The sequence below is a fragment of the Oncorhynchus nerka genome, linkage group LG5 (genome assembly GCF_034236695.1).
Source record: "Oncorhynchus nerka isolate Pitt River linkage group LG5, Oner_Uvic_2.0, whole genome shotgun sequence".
NCBI classification, from domain to species: Eukaryota; Metazoa; Chordata; class Actinopteri; order Salmoniformes; family Salmonidae; genus Oncorhynchus; species Oncorhynchus nerka.
The window spans coordinates 62,489,049-62,510,362 of record NC_088400.1 but is presented as its reverse complement, the minus strand read 5'-3'; the positions used below and the strand labels follow the sequence as shown (position 1 = coordinate 62,510,362).

Here is a 21,314-nt window from a genome sequence, read left to right as displayed (position 1 = left end):
AGAGAACAAGAGAACAAGAGAACGAGAGAGAAGGCTGGAGGTCATGATCAGATGAGCTCCTGCATTTTTCAGCATTTTCTTTTAAAAAAGATAGATTTAGAGTTCGATTTAATTTCGATTTGATTTTTTTTGTCAGGAACATATACAGGACACTACCCTCTACAACATGACATCCACACCAAATCAAAACTCAAAACCTACAACCTGATGTTGGACGGAATTAAGGAATCACCTGGAAGGAATACATCAACCAATGATTATTATTCTACACAGCAAATTCTCTGGAAAACAACAGAAACCTGAAAACACCATCCAACCTGGAACTGAGTGAGTAATGTTTAGTCTGAAACTATATTTTATTTCCAAAAGCCAAGATGAAAAATACACTACATTACTTGACAAGGACTGAATGCTAAATTAAGGCTGCCAAGCTTGATACAGCTTCAATTAGCACTGACGTGTCAAGTGAGAGGTGTCAAAGCCCTTTAGCCCAACAATGGCAGAAGAGTCACACAGTTGTAACGGGATTCTTCCTGGGAAGGAGAGGCGGACCAAAATGTAACGTGGTTGAAGTTCATGTTTTTTAATAAGAAAACTAAACATGAACATAAATACAAAACAATAAACGTGGAAATACCGAAACAGCCCTATCTGGTGCAACAAACACAAAGACAGGAAACAACCACCCACAAAACCCAACACAAAACAGGCTACCTAAATATGGTTCCCAATCAGAGACAATGACTAACACCTGCCTCTGATTGAGAACCATATCAGGCCAAACATAGAAATAGACAAACTAGACACACAACATAGAATGCCCACTCAGAATGCCTCCCCCCCAAGGTGCGGACTCCGGCCGCAAAACCTGAACCTATTGGGGAGGGTCTGGGTGGGCATCTGTCCGCGGTGGCGGCTCTGGTGCTGGACGTGGCCCCCACTTCACCATAGTCTTAGTCCCCCACATTGTCCGCTTCCGTGGCCTCCTAACCACGGCGACCCTTCTAAATGACCCCAATGAACTGAGGGGCAGCTCGGGACAGAGGGGCAGCTCGGGACAGAGGGGCAGCTCGGGACAGAGGGGCAGCTCCGTACTGGCTGACAACTCTGGCAGTTCCTGGCTGACTGGGTGCTCTGGCGGATCCTGGCTGAATGGCGGCTCTGGCGGATCCTGGCTGAATGGCGGCTCTGGCGGATCCTGGCTGAATGGCGGCTCTGGCGGATCCTGGCTGAATGGCGGCTCTGGCGGATCCTGGCTGAATGGCGGCTCTGGCGGATCCTGGCTGAATGGCGGCTCTGGCGGACCCTGGCAGACTGGCGGCACCTGGCAGACTGGCAGCACTGGCGGATCCTGGCAGACTGGCGGATCCTGGTAGACTGGCGGCACTGGCGGCTCCTTGCAGACTTTCAGCACTGGCGGCTCCTTGCAGACTGGCGGTTCCTTGCAGACTGGCGGCACTGGCGGCTCCTTGCAGACTGGCGGCACTGGCGGCTCCTTGCAGACTGGCGGCACTGGCGGATCCTTGCAGACTGGCGGCACTGGCGGATCCTTGCAGACTGGCGGCACTGGCGGATCCTTGCAGACTGGCGGTAAGCACAGGAAGTTGGCGCAGGTCTCCTACCTGGCTTTGCCACACTTCCTGTGTGCCCCCCCCATACATTTTTGGGGCTGACTCTCGGGCTTCCATCCACGCCGCCGTGCTGCCTCCTCATACCAGCACCTCTCCACCTTCTCCGCCTCCAGCTCTTCTTTGGGGTGGCGATAATCTCCTGGCTGTGCCCAGGGTCCTTTACCATCCAATTCGTCCTCCCAATTCCATTCCTCTTTGCGCCGCTGTTGCTGTTGCCCGTTACCACGCCGCTTGGTCCTGTTTTGGTGGGCTGTTCTGTAACGGGATTCTTCCTGGGAAGGAGAGGCGGACCAAAATGCGGCGTGATATATGTTCATGATGAAATTTAATAAAGAAAACACTGAACTCTGAAACACACTATACAAAAACAATAAACGAAATAACGACCGTGAAGCTAATGAGAACTGTGCTGACACAAGCAATCAACATAGACAATCACCCACCAACAAACAGTGCAACCCAGGCTACCTAAGTATGATTCTCAATCAGAGACAACTAATGACACCTGCCTGTGGTTGAGAACCATATCAGGCCAAACATAGAAATAGACAAACTAGACACACAACATAGAATGCCCACTCAGATCACACCCTGACCAAACAAAACATAGAAACATACATGGTCAGGGTGTGACAACAGTCTACTCCAACCAAATAGAGAGTCATTAGAAGCTGCCTCCTGCTGTTTAGAGGTAATTAAAATACAGTACCCTGTGTATGTAAAGAATGATAAGGCAAGACAAGATCACAAAATGAAGCTCCTTATGGAAAATCAAGAGACACTTTTTGCTGACTATTACAAAAATGGGAACATCAGCAACCTTATCTTCCACACAAACCATCCCCTGGCATGGCGCAGTGCTATATTAGCACACTACAACTTTGTTAAGAGAAGGGGTGTTAACGAGGGGTGGAAACTCAGGATACTTGACAACGAGGACTCTGAGTCAGCTAATATAAATCTCTATAAGTCTGGAACAGTATTGGTACAGGGCAACCCCAAACAGTTTCAGATGGACTTTCACCTAATCAAAGAATTAGCCCAGCCTGAGAAGCTCTCCCTTGAGAAAGATACCCCCACCCCGAGCGGGTCAGACCAGACCTCTTCATTATATGACCCCACAGACGATCCACCCCCAGCGGAAAGTCAACCTCCCAGCACAGAGTACTACCCTCTCATGGAAATGAAGGATACATTTACCCAGCTGGAGGTAAGGCAGGTGGAGCTGCAACAGCAGGTGATTACACTCCAGTCAGCACAGACCCAGACAACAGTCCAGCACAACAACACTCTCTTAACCAGACCTGGAGAGCTGGAGGTGGAGAGAGACAAATCTGCACTCTGGACAGTGGTGAGACAACTTCAACAGGAGAAAGAGCAGGAACAGGAGAAGAACAGTGCACTAGAGGAGAGGATCAGACTGCTGGAGGAGAGGTTGAGGGGGATGGCGTGTGATAGAGAACAACCCACTAGAGAGGTGGCCATCCCCCACAGAGAAGCCAGCAGAACAGCCCACCTCAGCACCCGACAAAAGTCTCGACACCACAGCAGAACAGTCCATACCAGACCCTGACCATGGCTTCGACATCACAGCAGAACAGACAAATGAAGAACCCCAAGTCCAGCGGTTCTCACCCCCCCTGAACACCCCCCTGTCAGCCACCCTGATAGCCCTTCTGACAACCCCCCCACTCCCACTGAGGACATACACAAGACACAGATTGTTCTCCTTATGGACTCAAATGGGAAATATTTTCAAGAAAAAAAACTTTTTTCTCAAACACAGTGTGTCTAAACTCTGGTGTCCAAACACCAAAGCGCGCCCAAGACCTTCTGTCTGAGGACCAACTAGGTTCACCAAGCCACATAATAATACACACAGGCACAAATGACCTGAGAGCACAGCAGGAAAGGGTGGCCACAGCACTGAAGAGAGTGATTGAAAAAGCTTCTTCTACTTTCCCCAACGCACAAGTGGTTATCTCCACCCTGCTACCACAAAAAGACTTCCACCCTGCCACAATACAGCGGTTAAACGCAAGTATTTCCCGTGACTGTGCCTCAAAACCAAATGTTTTCCTGGCCCACCACTCCACCCTGGACTTGAACAGCCTCTATGACCATGTCCACCTCTACAAGGCAGCAGTGCCCACCTTTGCCCGGACCCTAAAGGACATCGCTCTCAAACGTACACCCAACACGTCACACAGGAGCAACAGATCAATAGACACCCCGCCCAGACCAGCAAGACCCTCTCCCAGACCTGCGGGACCCCCCCCTGGACCTACACATAGAGGACCCACGCCAAGAGGACTTACATCCAGACCACAGCACCACCAGCCACATGCACGTCCCCACCCCAACCAATCAACACCCCCCCACGTCAACCATTCCCACACCCCATTTAGGCCCCCTCATATCAGACCCATGCCCCTCCTGCCCACCCCATTCTCCCCACCCCTGCAAAGAGGGCCACAACATGGAAGTCAAACATACGCCCAGGCAGTGAGCGGGCAAACAGGCCCAACCCCACTCTGATTACAATATGTTTTGCTGAAAACATACATGATTACAGTTACAGTTTGTAACTGATTACACTTACAGTCCAGGCGAGATTTGTGTTGGGTGGGTCTTTCCAAATCGGCATTCTTGACGTGAGGTCTATATTTGGTGCCGTTCCCCTCACAGCTCCGTAGGCAAGCATTAATGACACGGTCAAATTCAAAGGGACCAATGAATCAGGGGGGAAGTTTCTTCGATGCCACCTTCAATGGCAGGTCCTTTGATGAGAGCTGTACCTTTTGACCTGGGGTGTAGACTGGAGCTGAGGCCTGGCGTCGGTTGGCTTGGGACTGGGTCCTGTCGGAGGCATGAGGAAGGGCAGCCCGGGCCTTCCTCCAGGTTCGGTGATAACGGAGCAGATGGTCCTAGACAGAGGGAACCTCAACCTCTTGGGCGGGGAACAAGGGGGGTTGGTAACCCAGAGCACACTCGAAGGGTGACATACCTGACAAGGTGTTGGTGAGGGTGTTGTGGGCATATTCAACCCAGGGTAGCTGAGCGCTCCAGGAGGAAGGGTTAGCAGAAGTCATGTAGCGTAGGGCAGTCTCCATCTCTTGGTTGGCCTGTTCGGTCTGGCCGTTGGTCTGGGGGTGATATCCAAAAGAAAGACTGACATTGATACCAAGAGCTGAACAGAAGGATCTCCATACCTGGGAGGGAAACTGGGGTCCTCTGTCGGAAACGATGTCAGTGGAAATGCCATGCAGACGAAACACATGGAATACTAACAGGTCCGCAGTCTCCCTGGAGGACAGGAGCTTGGAGAGGGGAATGATGTGAGCCATTTTGGAAAACCTGTCAATAACGGTGAGGATGACGGAGTTACCGTTAAATGGGGGAAGGCCAGTGACGAAGTCCAGAGCTATGTGTGACCAGGGGCGACTGGGTATGGGAAGAAGTCAAAGCCGACCGGAAGTGGGTTTAGTGGAGGTTTTGTTCCGGGCACAAACCGAACAGGCTGAGACAAACTCCGGGACATCTCTTTCCATGGTGGGCCACCAAAAGCGCTGACGCAGGAAGGCAAGGGTCCGGTTCATACCAGGGTGACAGGTGAGGTTGGTAGAATGGTCATTTTAATCAGAGGGGGAACGTTGAGACAGAACAGCACCTACCCCGGTGCCACCTCCACGATGAACTGGAGTTCTGGGTCGGGCTCAGTAATTACCGGAGCAGAGGTGAAGCGACGCTTGAGTTCCAGGAATGCTGCCTCTGCCGCAGGAGTCCAGTGGAACAGATTGGAGGTGGAGGTAAGAGTGGTGAGAGGTGCTTCCAGACAGTTGTAGTTGCGGATGAAACGTTTGTAAAAATTTGCAAAGTGTGGCGCAGGCCACTCTGTGACTGCCATGTCCTTGGCGGGGTCCATACGTAACTGTCCCTGTGCAATAATATAACCCAAGAAAGACACTGAGGTAGCATGGAACTCACATTTTTCAGCTTTAAAAAAAGCTTATTATCCATCAGCCGTTGAAGAACTTGGAGAACGTGTTGCTAGTGAGCCTCAGGGTCCTTGGAAAAAATCAGGATGTCATCTAAATAGACAAAAAAGAAGCGTCCAATCACATACCTCAGCACATCATTGACTAGGTTCTGGAAAACAGCAGGGGCGTTAGTTAGACCAAAATGCATGACTAAGTACTCAAAGTGACCAAGTGGAGTGTTGAACGCAGTCTTCCACTCGTCCCCCTCTCTTAAGTGAACAAGGTGGTAGTCATTCCGGAGGTCAAGCACGTGGTGCTTGCTGAACACAGGAACGAGATTGTGATTTCCAGAGAGACGCAGGATGACAGGGACGGTTCTCTAACAGACACGGGCGAGGAGCTGTCCATTGAGAGCGTTGGCATCGAGGGGTGAATCGAGTGTGACAGTGTCCAGGCCCAACTGGGTAACGACACCTAAATCCAGGAAGCTCTCGTGGGCGCCCTAATTGATGAGAACAGACAGACAGAGGAAAAGCCTGGCTCTGCCACACAAGTTTGTCTTCAAGCAGGAGTCTGGGGGAAGTTGGGCAGGCGATTTGGCTCAACAGTATATCCCCCACTACTGCTGAGCCCCCTCTTTTGCTGGACGCAGGGGACAAGTGGAGACAAAGTGACCAACTTGGCCACAGTATAGGCAGCTCCTTGCACTGATTTGTCGTTGCCTCTCCTCTGGAGAGAGCCGGGCCTGGCCGAGCTGCATGGGTTCGGGATCTGGAAGAGCCTTGGGATGGGATGCAGTTGGAGAAGGAGGACAAGGCACCGAAGAAGATGTTATGGGGCATGCAACCTACCTACCTTCTCCCTCAGACGCTCACAGAGATGTTTGGCAATGCGGACAGAGAAAGAGATGAGTTCATCAAGTGCATCAGGATCATCCCTGGACACCAACTCGTCCTTGAGGGTCTCACTGAGGGCGTTCTGGAATGCTCCCTGAAGGGCCTCCTCGTTCCAGCTCTCTCAGTGGCGAGGGTGCGAGTCGTTTAGCGGCATCCTTACCGCAGACCAGGTGGTTTAAGACTTTCTTCATCTCCTCTGTGAATCTGGAGTAGGAGAAGCAAATGGGGGACTGTCTCTCCCACACTGCTGTGGCCCAGGAAAGCGCTGCTCCGCGGAGGCAGCCAATCAGAAAGGAAATCTTGGCCCGTTCGCTAGCATAAGCGTAGAGTTGTTGCTCAAATACTAGTGAACAATGTACCAAAATGGCTATGCACGCTTTGAAGTTGCCATTGTAACGCTCGGGAGTCGCAGGATAGAGTAGCAAGATGACGAGATGTGCGACTGGAGACAGGGTCCAGAGTCAGAGCGGGCAGAATTGTAGCGGAGAGGAAAACAGCCAAAACAGGATCTAAACAGTAACAAACGGCTAGAACCGAAGACTGACTGAGCAGAGATTACAATCTGGCAGCGTGGAAGTGGCAGGGCTGATTATTTGTAGAGGACTTGATTATGGAACAGGTTGCAGCTGATGGGGATCTGCTCTGACTCCACCCACACAACCTGTCTCCGCCCACACAATCACACACACAGAGAGAGAGAGAGAGAGAGAGATGGAGAGAGTACTATGGGAGTGGCGGCAGGTCAAGGAGACACAGGATGAGCAGTAGAGGGCGTGGCAGGAGCAGATGATCTATGGAAACAGGATGACCCAGAGCTCAATTTCAAGTCTCATAGCAAAGGGTCTGAATATTTATGTAAATAAGACAGGGAGCCAGGGAAGCGAGGTGGGTCGTAGTGTGCCAGTGATGATGTGCATGATGCCGTTTAGCTGTGTGCCGACTCTCTGTGTGTGTGTGTGTGTGTGTGTGTGTGTGTGTGTGTGTGTGTGTGTGTGTGTGTGTGTGTGTGTGTGTGTGTGTGTGTGTGTGTGTGTGTGTGTGTGTGTGTGTGTGTGTGTTCGACGACCTTGACCTTGCAGGTGCACCGTACTTCCCTTACGGAGAAACCACATGAATTTCCCAAAACACATTTTCATGTGCTCACGTGATCTTATGTGAAGTTAAGGTGATAACATGGAATGCAACCTGTGATAACATGAAACTACACGTGAAAACATGTGATCACATGTCAAGTGTTCCAAAAACACATTTTCAAATGTGAAATCATGTGATTTTCTGTAAAGGTCTGCTGCTGAGAATGAGAGTGCTAGTTCTGGTGGTAGCAGTGCTCCCTGTAGAGCCAGCTAGTTTGGAGATGAGGTTGTTCCTGGTTTTGACCTTGGCTGGATGAACTTTCACAGCCAATGAAAGCCCTGTCTCCTGTAGTGTCAGTCAGTGTCTGTAGCCTTGGCGATTACTTTGTTGACATGGGTGAAATACATATCTGTGCTGTATTTAGTTTAGCAGGCTGCTACAATGGGAGATTGGAATGGAATAGGCCTAACAAAAAAGTGAAAACTCGAATGTACAAAAATTCAAGTACAGATTGACATATGTATAGCTAGCCTGGGTAGGGAGCCTACCAGTTTGTTTGAGTTTTCATTTCACTCCTTAGTACAATGAGTGGAATTTCAGCAAACACGTTGTATGTTAGCAAAACAGGCTCTGGATTTCAACGTTTTAAGTTTTACTATGTATTTTTGTCGTAGGTCCGCTTGACGTGAGCACATCCATAATCGGTGCTTTAATCATTTTTGCCATTGCTTCTTATCAAGCAACGTGTTTATTTGTCGGCTGGTTTGTCTTGTACCCGAGGTTTCCAAAAACTCACTCATCACACATCCCACTGGGCACAGACATCAGTTCAACATCTAGTTTTGATTGACATTTAGTTCAGTTGTCAACTAACATGCATTCAACGTGAAATCAACAACAAATGTCACCATGTCATAGGATTTAGTTTAAAAGTTGGGTGAAAATAATATGAAATGCCTTTACGTTGATGACTATCGATTTTGGGGGTTGAAATGACTTGGAAACAAGGTTGATTCAACCAGTTTTTGCTAAGTGGGATTGTAGGATAAGCAAGCTAGAACCATAGATGAAAGGGCGTGAATTAAAAGTATATTGTCATCTTTGCTACCACTGTTGCAACCTGGTCTCAGGGCAATTCGTAGGATTTGGTACAGTTAGTATGATATATTAGCTTTTGTTAGGTTATATTATGAATGGAAAAGCAGCAATATCATATGAATTAGAGGGTGTATAGTATCATACATCTTACCCTGTCGTATAATAGAATACAAATTGGATAAAGTAACTGGCAGGTAGAGCTAGTGCATGCAGGACGAGTGGCAGTGTCTGAGAAATTATGTACAATTAGTAGCATTTCAATTACAAGAGAGAAAAGAGAACAACAATTATATACAAAATAATTAGTAAAAAAAAACGGCTACCAATCAAAAGGGCACTTTGTTCATAGGAGGGCAAAAGGGCAGGTGCCCCAGCAACTCTATGGCTCTATCTGTGTTTGTGTGTGTGTGTGTGTGTGTGGTAAGCAGAGAGACGGAAGAGGATGAGAGACATCCCACTCCCTCATTTTTTACTGGTTCATATACAGTCAACTAAGCAGACCTGACCTAGCTGCTAATGCATTAGTGCCTTTGCGAGAGCCACCCCATTAACACACACAAACACACACACACGCACACGCACACTCTCACTCTCACACACACACACACACACACACACAACAACAACAACAACTGCGATCAACCACGGCACACACCTGTCACTTCCCCTCGTGTCAGTGGTTTATTTATTTTATTTGACAGTTTAACAAATACATACACACACAGTACAAATCCAGACAGAGATAATAAAACAAAGTCATGCTCCCTTGCTGCAAAGCCACTATTGCCCTCTCTGGGACAAATCATGCTGAAAGTTGAACTTGAGGCCCATTGAGTGTCATTAGACACAATATTTTGCTTGTCATGCATGTCTTCATCTCACTCTAAGGATCAGAGGCTGCGTTTAAACAGGCAGCCCAATTCTGATCTTTTGGCCAATTACGTGCAAAAGAGCTGATCTGATTGGTCAAAATACCCATTTGTGAGAAAGATTTATCAGAATTGGGCTGCCTGTGTAAACGCAGCCAGGGAACAAGTGTGACTACATTATTAACTTTCACTTCTCTTCAAAGGTCACCTCAACCTTCACCTTCTATAAACTACCTTTCTAGATCTGGCTCATGATGGTGAAGAGGTGTACGTTCCCTCTACTGATAGCTTCTGCTCTGGCAGTCGTGGTCTACGTCATCTTCACATTGCCCAGGTACCGTGAAGCCTCTGCCGTATGATCAAGAAATAAAAGTGCCAAAGGGAGAACATTGTCTGGGACACACATTTCTGCTGTAGAAATACAACATCTGTCCATGATTCCTCAGGTCACAGCCAGGCAACCACCAGCACCTCTATCCGCACCACATCTCTGACCAGTCCATCACGCCTGTCAACGACACCAAACACTTCATGGTGGGGGCCTACAAGGAACATCGTTTGGAGGAAAGCTCCGTACGCATCATCAGTATCTTCAGACGAGACTCTGTCCAGCCTCTGTACTGTGTGTTCTACTGTGGGACTCACTGGGCTAATGGAATGAAGGCCGAAGTCCAGATGCACTCTGATCACTTTGGTATCTGCTATTTGCTATTTGGTTTTAGCCCTGCACTGACACACCTGAATCAACACCCGAATCAAATAAAGGGGCTTGGTGATTCGCTGATTAGTTTGTTGATTTGGTTAACACTATACAGTAATTATATGTGTCCCTGTTCTATATTGGGATAAAGGTTTCCGCTTCGTGACGACCGACGTCCTTTGTCCGAATCATCCCGACTGCGACCCGTCACACGTGACCCTCGCCATACAAGCTGACGCCGAGCTCGCTCAGAACCAAACCTTCCTCCGCATCCAGAACCTTGTGAAAAAGGAGGAAGAGGAGTTTCAGTTCAACTTCACTGTCTGTTGGTCCAATTTATTTGGCGATTATAACAACGTCCTTCAGGTCACCCAGACTCTGGAGATGTACAAGTGAGTATTGATTAAGTGATTGGTTGATTGACTGGTGGATTCCTTGATTTGTTAATTGATGGATTGGTTGATTGATTGGTTAATTGATTGATTGGTTTGTTGGTTAATTGATTGATTGATTGATTGATTGGTTGTTTGATTGATTGCTATGTTGCAGGTTGTTGGGAGTGCAGCATGTTGTGGTGTATAACACCAGCTGTGGACCAGACCTGGAGAGACTGCTACAGAGTTACACACAGGAGGGCTTTGTTGAAGTAGGAATTATTTATTTCACCTTTATTTAACCAGGTAGGCAAGTTGAGAACAAGTTCTCATTTACAATTGCGACCTGGCCAAGACAAAGCAAAGCAGTTCGACACATACAACGACACAGAGTTACACATGGAGTAAAACAAACATATAGTCAATAATACAGTATAAACAAGTCTATATACGATGTGAGCAAATGAGGTGAGATAAGGGAGGTAAAGGCAAAAAAAGGCCATGGTGGCAAAGTAAATACAATATAGCAAGTAAAACACTGGAATGGTAGATTTGCAGTGGAAGAATGTGCAAAGTAGAAATAAAAAATAATGGGGTGCAAAGGAGCTAAATAAATAAATAAAATAAATACAGTAGTGAAAGAGGTAGTTGTTTGGGCTAAATTATAGGTGGGCTATGTACAGGTGCAGTAATCTGTGAGCTGCTCTGACAGTTGGTGCTTAAAGCTAGTGAGGGAGATAAGTGTGTAATTTTTGTAGTTCGTTCCAGTCATTGGCAGCAGAGAACTGGAAGGAGAGGCGGCCAAAGAAAGAATTGGTTTTGGGGGTGACTAGAGAGATATACCTGCTGGAGCGCGTGCTACAGATGCTATGGTGACCAGCGAGCTGAGATAACGGGGGACTTTACCTAGCAGGGTCTTGTAGATGACATGGAGCCAGTGGGTTTGGCGACGAGTATGAAGAGGCGGCCAGCCAATGAGAGCGTACAGGTCGCAATGGTGGGTAGTATATGGGGCTTTGGTGACAAAAAGGATTGCACTGTGATAGACTGCATCCAATTTGTTGAGTAGGGTATTGGAGGCTATTTTGTAAATGACATCGCCGAAGTCGAGGATTGGTAGGATGGTCCGTTTTATAAGGGTGTGTTTGGCAGCATGAGTGAAGGATGCTTTGTTGCGAAATAGGAAGCCAATTCTAGATTTAACTTTGGATTGGAGATGTTTGATGTGGGTCTGGAAAGAGAGTTTACAGTCTAACCAGACACTTAGGTATTTGTAGTTGTCCACATATTCAGAACTGTCAGAACTGTCCAGAGTAGTGATGTTGGACAGGCGGGCAGGTGCAGGCAGCGATCGGTTGAAGAGCATGCATTTAGTTTTACTTGTATTTAAGAGCAATTGGAGGCCACGGAAGGAGAGTTGTATGGAATTGAAGCTTGCCTGGAGGGTTGTTAACACAGTGTCCAAAGAAGGGCCAGAAGTATACAGAATGGTGTCGTCTGCGTAGAGGTGGATCAGAGACTCACCAGCAGCAAGAGCGACATCATTGATGTATACAGAGAAGAGAGTCGGTCCAAGAATTGAACCCTGTGGCACCCCCATAGAGACTGCCAGAGGTCCGGACAGCAGACCCTCCGATTTGACACACTGAACTCTATCAGAGAAGTAGTTGGTAAACCAGGCGAGGCAATCATTTGAGAAACCACGGCTGTCGAGTCTGCCGATGAGGATGTGGTGATTGACAGAGTCGAAAGCCTTGGCCAGATCAATGAATACGGCTGCACAGTAATGTTTCTTATCGATGGCGGTTAAGATATCGTTTAGGACCTTGAGCGTGGCTGAGGTGCACCCATGACCCGCTTTGTTGACTTGGCTTTCGAAGACCTTAGAAAGGCATGGTAGGATAGATATAGGTCTGTAGCAGTTTGGGTCAAGTGTGTCCCCCCCTTTGAAGAGGGCGATGACCGCAGCTGCTTTCCAATCTTTGGGAATCTCAGACGACACGAAGAGAGGTTGAACAGGCTAGTAATAGGGGTGGCAACAATTTTCGGCAGATAATTTTAGACAGAAGGGGTCCAGATTGTCTAGCCCGGCTGATTTGTAAGGGTCCAGATTTTGCAGCTTTTTCAGAACATCAGCTGACTGGATTTGGGAGAAGGAGAAATGGGGAAGGCTTGGGCGAGTTGCTGTGGGGGGTGCAGTGCTGTTGACCGGGGTAGGAGTAGCCAGGTGGAAAGCATGGCCAGCCATAGAAAAATGCTTATCGAAATTCTCAATTATAGTGGATTATCAGTGGTGACAGTGTTTCCTATGCAGTGGGCAGCTGGGAGGAGGTGTTCTTATTCTCCATGGACTTTACAGTGTCACAGAACTTTTTTGAGTTCGTGTTGCAGGAAGCAAATTTCTGCTTGAAAAAGCTAGCCTTGCCTTTTCTAACTGCCTGTGTATAATGGTTTCTAGCTTCCCTGAACAGCTGCATATCACGGGGGCTGTTCGATGCTAATGCAGAACGCCATAGGATGTTTTTGTGTTGGTTAAGGGCAGTCAGGTCTGGGGAGAACCAAGGGCTATATCTGTTCCTGGTTCCAAATGTCTTGAATGGGGCATGCTTATTTAAGATGGTTATGAAGGCATTTAAAAATTAAAAATAAAAATAACCAGGCATCCTCTACTGATGGGATGAGATCAATATCCTTCCAGGATACCCCGGCCAGGTCGTTTAGAAAGGCCTGCTCGCTGAAGTGTTTCAGGGAGCGTTTGACAGTGATGAGTGGAGGTCGTTTGACCGCTGACCCATTACGGATGCAGGCAATGAGGCAGTAATCACTGAGATCTTGGTTGAAGACAGCAGAGGTGTATTTAGAGGGCAAGTTGGTTAGGATGATATCTATGAGGATGCCCGTGTTTAAGGCTTTGGGGAGGTACCTGGTAGGTTCATTGATAATTTGTGTGAGATTGAGGGCATCAAGCTTAGATTGTAGGATGGCTGGGGTGCTAAGCATGTTCCAGTTTAGGTCGCCTAGCAGCACGAGCTCTGAAGATAGATGGGGAGCAATCAGTTCACATATGGTGTCCAGAGCACAGCTGGGGGCAGAGGGTGGTCTATAGCAGGCGGCAACGGTGAGAGACGTGTTTTTAGAGAGGTGGATTTTTAAAAGTAGAAGTTCAAATTGTTTGGGTACAGACCTGGATAGTAGGACAGAACTCTGCAGGCTATCTTTGCAGTAGATTGCAACACCGCCCCCTTTGGCAGTTCTATCTTGTCTGAAAATGTTGTAGTTTGGGATGAAAATGTCAGAATTTTTGGTGGTCTTCCTAAGCCAGGATTCAGACACAGCTAGAACATCCGGGTTGGCAGAGTGTGCTAAAGCAGTGAATAAAACAAACTTAGGGAGGAGGCTTCTAATGTTAACATGCATGAAACCAAGGCTATTATGGTTACAGAGGTCATCAAAAGAGAGCGCCTGGAGAATAGGAGTGGAGCTAGGCACTGCAGGGCCTGGATTCACCTCTACATCGCCAGAGGAACAGAGGAGGAGTAGGATAAGGGTACGGCTAAAAGCAATAAGAATTGGTCGTCTAGAACGTCTGGAACAGAGAGTAAAAGGAGGTTTCTGGGGGCGATAAAATAGCTACAAGGTATAATGTACAGACAAAGGTATGGTATGATGTGAATACAGTGGAGGTAAACCTAGGTATTGAGTGATGATGAGAGAGATATTGTCTCTAGAAACATCATTGAAACCAGGAGATGTCATCGCATGTGTGGGTGGTGGAACTAATAGGTTGGATAAGGTATAGTGAGCAGGACTAGAGGCTCTACAGTGAAATAAGCCAATAAACACTAACCAGAACAGCAATGGACAAGGCATATTGACATTAAGGAGAGGCATGCTTAGTCGAGTGATCAAAAGGGTCCAGTGAGTAGTGAGGTTGGTTAGGGTCACGGCGATTCAGACAGCTAGCCGGGCCATCGGTAGCAAGCTAGCATAGGATGGAGGTCTGTTTTTAGCCACCTCGTGCGTTTCCGTCGGTAGGATTAGTGGGGTTCCGTGTGGTAGGGGGGATCAATCCAATTCGCAAAAAAAAACAATAGATATAGTTATAGAGGCCCAAGAAAAAATAAAATAAAATAAAAATAACTAAATTGTCCGATAGGTCTATTCAGATAGCAGCCGATAAGACAGCTAACGATTAGCGGACCGCAGATGGGCGTTCAGGTAACGTCGCGACGGAGGAGCCAGCCGGATAACTCCCTCGGGTAGATAACGTCGGTAGTCCAGTTGTGAAGGCCCGGTGGAGCTCCACGTTGGCAGTAAAACGGGTCCGGATAGGTGATTGTAGCCCAGGAGTGACTGATGGAACTCTTCAGCTGGCTAGCTCCGGAATAATTGATGTTTGCTCCGGAATCGACGTAAGCCGATAGTCACACGGATAGCAGCTAGCTAGCTGCGAGATGCAGGTATAAATGTCCAGAGTTAGCGGTTGAAATCCGGGGACATGGAGAGAAAAATAGGTCCGGTATGTTCCGGTCCGAGCCACGCCGTACGAAACTGGCGATAGATTTTCGAGCTAAAGGATAGCTGATGACCACAAACCGTGGTTAGCTGAATACTAACGATTAGCCAGTAAAGAAGCTAACTAGCTTCTGGTTAGCTTCTGGCTAGCTTCTGGGCTAGCTTCTGGCTAGCTTCTGGTTAGCTTCTATGGAGGATTACAGATTTGAGGTAAATAATACTAAATCATAAATAATTTTAAAATATATATAAATTGGTGAGGCTGGTTGCAGGAAAGTGTTTTGAAGATGAGTTTAAGGAAAACAAAAAATATATATAAAAAATGTATGCGAAGAAAGTTGTAAATATATATATATATATATATATATATATATACATATACGGGACACGACAAGACGAGGACAAAAGACGTCTGAATTGCTATGCCATCTTGGAATTAATTGATTGGATGGATGGACAGATAGATGGGATTCATTAACTGACTGATTAATTGACTGCAGGTGGTGCCCTGGCCTATCAACCAATACATGAACCCGTCCAGTGGGTGGCAGCCCAGTGAACATGGAGGGGACATCCACTACTATGGCCAGTTGACCACTCTAAATGACTGTGTCTACAGACAAATGTATCTTTCACGCTATGTACTGCTGAACGACATCGATGAGATTATAGCTCCATACCAGCATCAAACCCTGCCCCAGATGATGGATGTACTTCAGAGGCAAAACCCAAAGGTAGGGGGAGGACTCAGGGAAGTACTGTGTATGTGTGTTAAGGTAGATCATTACGTGTGTTGTGCATATGTTAGGCTGTGTTTACACAGGCAATCCAATGCAGATTCTTATTCCTCAATTATTTGGCACATCTGATACAAATGTGATAATTTCCCCAATTTGTTAACAGCATTTTCTGATCGTTGGTGATTTTAGTTGATAATCATTTTGTTGACCAATTACATCAGATCTTCTCACATCAGATATTTTTTTGAATCGATTTAATTGGTCAAAAGACTAATTAGTTAAAGATTTGGGTTTGGGCTAACTGTGTAGAGATTTGGGCTAACTGTGTAAACTCATGGAATCTTATCTTTTGAGTTTTGATACCACAATCGTATGTGGTTCTCATCCTCAGTCTGGACGCTCAGATCAGAATTGTTGTACTATGAAGTGTTTGTTTTTGCACATGACCTGCCATTACCAAAATAACCACTCCAACATTTAAAGGAACAGTGACAGGAAATTCATGAGCAAAGTGTTTGCGTGCTATTTCATATGCTACATCAGTGTGAATGTGCAAGTCTGATATGAGTCCAAATACAATAGTGTGGACAGTGAGAAAAATAGATCAGATATGAAGAAAAAAAATCTGAATTAATTCTCTCTTTCACCTTCTCCTTCTCTCACCCCAACCTCCATCTCCCCAGGCTGAAGTGTTCCTCATAGAGAACCACATCTTCCCTAAGTCCCAGTTTGAGCCCAGTGGAAGGTTTGAACGACCCACCTGGAGGGACGTTCCAGGAATCAACATCATGGAGCACATCTACAGAGAGGAACCAGACTATCGCATCTACCACCCCTCCAAGATGATAGTACGGCCCAGGTTAGAATCTACCACCCCTCCAAGATGATAGTATGGCCCAGGTTAGAATCTACAACCCCTACAAGATGATAGTACGGCCCAGGTTAGAATCTGCCACCCCTCCCAGATGATAGTACGGCCCAGGTTAGAATCTGCCACCCCTCCCAGATGATAGTACGGCCCAGGTTAGAATCTGCCACCCCTCCCAGATGATAGTACGGCCCAGGTTAGAATCTGCCACCCCTCCCAGATGATAGTACGGCCCAGGTTAGAACCTGCCACCCCTCCCAGATGATAGTACGGCCCAGGTTAGAACCTGCCACCCCTCCCAGATGATAGTATGGACCAGGTTATAGTCTACCACCCCTCCAAGATGGTAGTATGGCCCAGAGTAGTTTACTAAGAAGCTAGCTAGATGTACTCAGGGTTTTCTAAAGCTAGTCAGCTTCAGTTAGGTTCACATTCCAGCTCAGGCTTCATCCCTATTACGACAGTGGATATTGCTTGTCCTCCTGCTTCTCACTCTAGCAGACTTAGAACTGTGCATGCATGTCGCACGTGGCTAGTCGAACTCTGAACTTTTCATTGAGACAATGCTGAAACATAAATCCATGGGTGAGTCAGTGCCACATTTAAATTCTTTCCAAAATCAACATGAAAGAAAAGCTATCTTGCAAATTCTGCAGATTATGGAGTGAAAAGGGTTATTAGAAGTGCCGTCTTTCTTTTATTACGTATCGTTCATGCCGTCTTGGGTGTGTTTATCAATGCACAAGCACCTTTTTTCCCCTCTCCAATAAATAAAATCATTTTATAAAGCCATACAAAAGTTATACTGTGAGTGAAGTTTCAAATGCATCCTGTCATTACCAAATGTGTGATGTGATAGGTATTTTAATATTACTATTTTTTTTTACACAAAAAAGTATTTGGTTAATACAATATTTAATCAGTGGTCCTCTTCAAATCAAAGGGATGATGGGAACCTGATCTCATTGGTCCTGAACTCACGGCTCAGACATTTCATTCAGGATAAGTAGAGTTAGCCCTGAGTTAGCCTGCCTCGGAGCAGTTTAGTTCCTAAGGATACTTTGCCATAGAAATGTACCTGGATAAAAGGTGAGCCACATTTGTGTGAGTGGTTATCTCGAGTTGAGCTCAGAGTTTGTAGTATAGGGCTCTGGTTAGAATCTACCAACCCTACAAGATGAATGTACGAGCCTGGTTAGAAAAGAATACAACCTCTGTCTAACCACCCTAGAGCAGTGGAGCAGACGTCGACTGATAGAGGAAAATATAGTTTAGATAATCAATTATGTATACATTAATGATTAGAACCATTCATGCTAATACTTATGTTATGATTTGAAAAGTATGGGTTCTTAATTGTACTGTTACTGAAAATGTAAGCAGAAATGAATTGTGTCTGTGTCTCCTGGGAAAGGCATAAGATCGTTTTTCAAACTGATGAGAATGTTTTGGTTGGATTCCATTAGGGGAGAGGAGTTTATCCTTTAGACAGGTTGGAATGTAGAGTTATCGTGGGAGCGAGGCTGTGGCGGTCCGACAGATAAGAAATGTCTGGGAGACGTTCCAGGCCTGATGAACAATGGGCTCTTGTGAGAATCAGAGAGAGGGTGTAACTGATGACGTCATTTTATGTTCACTTCCTTTAAAATGTAATGTTCTTTGTATTTTGGGTCAGTACTCATCAAGAATAAATGCTGAACTTGTTTTTAAGACTGGTCTCGTGCTAATTCATGCAAATGATAAACTTACAACTTATCATGAATTAGAAATGAGTGTGAATTTATTGGCAATTAAACATAAAGGAATTTAGAATTCCTCTATCATCGACCCACTCTGTCTAACAACCCTTCTGTGTCTCTGACCCCAGGACAGTGGAGCAGACGTCGACCCACTCTGTCTAACAACCCTTCTGTGTCTCTGACCCCAGGGCAGTGGAGCAGATGTCGACCCACTCTGTCTAACAACCCTTCTGTGTCTCTGACCCCAGGACAGTGGAGCAGACGTCGACCCACTCTGTCTAACAACCCTTCTGTGTCTCTGACCCCAGGGCAGTGGAGCAGATGTCGACCCACTCTGTCTAACCACCCTAGAGCAGTGGAGCAGACGTCGACCCACTCTGTCTAACAACTCTTCTGTGTCTCTGACCCCAGGACAGTGGAGCAGACGTCAGTCCACTCTGTCTAACAACCCTTCTCTGTCTCTGACCCCAGGACAGTGGAGCAGACGTCAGTCCACTCTGTCTAACAACCCTTCTGTGTCTCTGACCCCAGGGCAGTGGAGCAGACGTCGGTCCACTCTGTCTAACAACCCTTCTGTGTCTCTGACCCCAGGACAGTGGAGCAGACATCGGTCCACTCTGTCTAACAACCCTTCTGTGTCTCTGACCCCAGGGCAGTGGAGCAGACATCGGTCCACTCTGTCTAACAACCCTTCTGTGTCTCTGACCCCAGGGCAGTGGAGCAGACGTCGGTCCACTCTGTGCTGCGTAACTTCGGGCAAACAGTGAAGGTTCCTCCTAACGTGTGTCATATCATCCATGTCAGAGTTCCCCTACAAGGAGGACTGACCAAGAAGGAGCTGCATGAAGACAAGAGGGTCTGGGACTACGAGAGACAGCTGGTTCCTAATGTAGATAAAGCATTGGAGAAGGCAGGACTACTGCCTATGTGAATAGATTTGCTTCATGCTGAACCAAACCTGCAGAGAAGTTTAGCCCCACACTTGAACGCTCTTAGGTGTTGCAGACATTGACCCGCTATGCTGTTTACTTTGTGCCTCTGCTTCATATCGCTGAGTCTATCTTTGATTGATTTGAATGATTTTATCTTTAAGTGTATTACAAATGTAATGAAAGTATGAATAGTATTTTTTAAATGTATTTGATTTTATCTGTACTTAAAGTAATAATAATAAAGCCCCTTTACAATGAGTAGGATTGACTGTGCTTTGTGTACTTTTTAAAGTGTACTTTAAATTCATAGCTTATAAAGTTGTGCTTCAGTATTCTTAGAATACATACAGTTGAAGTTGGAAGATTACATACACTTTAGCTAAATACATTTAAACTGTTTTTCACAGTTCCTGATATTTAATCCTAGTAGAAATTCCCTGTCTTTGGTCAGTTAGGATCACCACTTTATTTTAAGAATGTGAAATGTCAGAATAATAGTAGAGAGAATGATTTATTTCAGCTTTTATTTCTTTCAACACATTCCCAGTGGGTCAGAAGTTTACATACACTCAATTAGTATTTGGTAGCATTGCCTTCAAATGGTTTAATTTGGGTCAAACGTTTCGGGTAACCTTCAACAAACATCCCACAATAACTTGGGTGAATTTTGGCCCATTCCTCCTGACAGAGGTGGTGTAACTGAGTCAGGTTTGTAGGCCTCCTTGCTCACACATGCTTTTCCAGTTCTGCCCACAAATTTTCTATGGGACTGAGGTCAGGGCTTTGTGATGGCCATTCCAATACCTTGACCCTGTTGTCCTTAAGCCATTTTGCCACAACTCTGGAAGTATGCTTGGGGTCATTTACCATTTGGAAGACACATTTAAGGCCAAGCTTTAACTTCCTGACTGATGTCTTGAGATGTTGCGTCAATATATCCACATCATTTTCCTGCCTCATGATGCCATCTATTTTTTGAAGTGCAGCAGTCCCTCCTGCAGCAAAGCACCCCCACAACATGATGCTGCCTTCCCTGTGCTTCACAGTTGGGATGGTATTCTTCGGGCTTGCAGCCTCCACCTTTCTCGTCCAAACATAACAATGGTCATTATGGCCAAACAGTTCTATTTTTGTTTCATCAGACCAGATGACATTTCTCCAAAAAGTACGATCTTTGTTCTCATGTGCAGTTGCAAACCGTAGTCTGGCATTTTTATGGAGGGTTTGGATCAGTGGCTTCTTCTTTGCTGAGTGGCCATTCATGTTATGTCGAGAAAGGACTCGTTTTACTGTGGATAAAGATCCTTTGGTGCCTGTTTCCTCCAGCATCTTCACAAGGTCCTTTGCTGTTGTTCTGGGATTGATTTGCACTTTTCGCACCAAAGTACGTTCATCTCTAGGAGACAACGCGTCTCCTTCCTGAGCAATATGACGGCTATGTGTTCCCATGGTGTTTATACTTGCGTACTATTGTTTGTACAAATGAACGTGGTACCTGCGTTCATCCACCTCTGGCCTGCTCGCCTCCCTACCACTGAGGAAGTACAGTTCCCGCTCAGCCCAGTCAAAACTGTTCGCTGCTCTGGCCCCCAATGGTGGAACAAACTCCCTCACGACGCCAGGACAGCGGAGTCAATCACCACCTTCCGGAGACACCTGAAACCCCACCTCTTTAAGGAATACCTAGGATAGGATAAAGTAATCCCTCTCACCCCCCCCCCCCCCCTTCAAAGATTTAGATGCACTACTGTTCCACTGGATGTCATAAGGTGAATGCACCAATTTGTAAGTCGCTCTGGATAAGAGCGTCTGCTAAATGACTTAAATGTAATGTAAAATGTACCTTCAGGCATTTGGAAATTGTACCCAAGGATGAACCAGACTTGTGGAGGTCTACA

The 21,314-nt window shown here is 46.5% G+C and overlaps 1 protein-coding gene across 3 annotated transcripts; it reads left to right on the top strand.

Annotated features, from left to right (window-relative positions):
- The first annotated feature begins 9,690 nt into the window (after window positions 1-9,690).
- On the top strand, window positions 9,691-19,680 carry LOC115129811 (uncharacterized). 3 transcript variants are annotated; one of them, XM_065018854.1, is made up of 7 exons: window positions 9,691-9,882; window positions 9,995-10,242; window positions 10,400-10,640; window positions 10,798-10,894; window positions 15,638-15,871; window positions 16,561-16,736; window positions 19,289-19,680. In XM_065018854.1, exons 1-7 carry the CDS (start codon window positions 9,800-9,802, stop codon window positions 19,413-19,415), a joined length of 1,206 nt encoding a protein of 401 aa, XP_064874926.1. In that variant the 5' UTR covers window positions 9,691-9,799; the 3' UTR covers window positions 19,416-19,680. The 3 variants fall into 3 exon arrangements, with proteins under 3 accessions (XP_064874926.1, XP_064874927.1, XP_029516405.1); XM_065018855.1 differs by lacking the exon at window positions 19,289-19,680 and adding an exon at window positions 19,016-19,164 and having other exon boundaries at window positions 9,692-9,882; XM_029660545.2 differs by having other exon boundaries at window positions 9,693-9,882; window positions 19,196-19,680.
- The last annotated feature ends 1,634 nt before the right edge of the window (window positions 19,681-21,314 follow it).

Bases quoted from the DNA above. Each gene is read 5' to 3' on its own strand.
- LOC115129811 (XM_029660545.2), top strand. From the start codon at position 9,800: ATGATGGTGAAGAGGTGTACGTTCCCTCTACTGATAGCTTCTGCTCTG. The intron at 9,883-9,994 runs GTACCGTGAAGC...ATGATTCCTCAG, and splicing joins GTCATCTTCACATTGCCCAG to GTCACAGCCAGGCAACCACC. The intron at 16,737-19,195 runs GTTAGAATCTAC...CTCTGACCCCAG, and splicing joins AAGATGATAGTACGGCCCAG to GGCAGTGGAGCAGACGTCGG.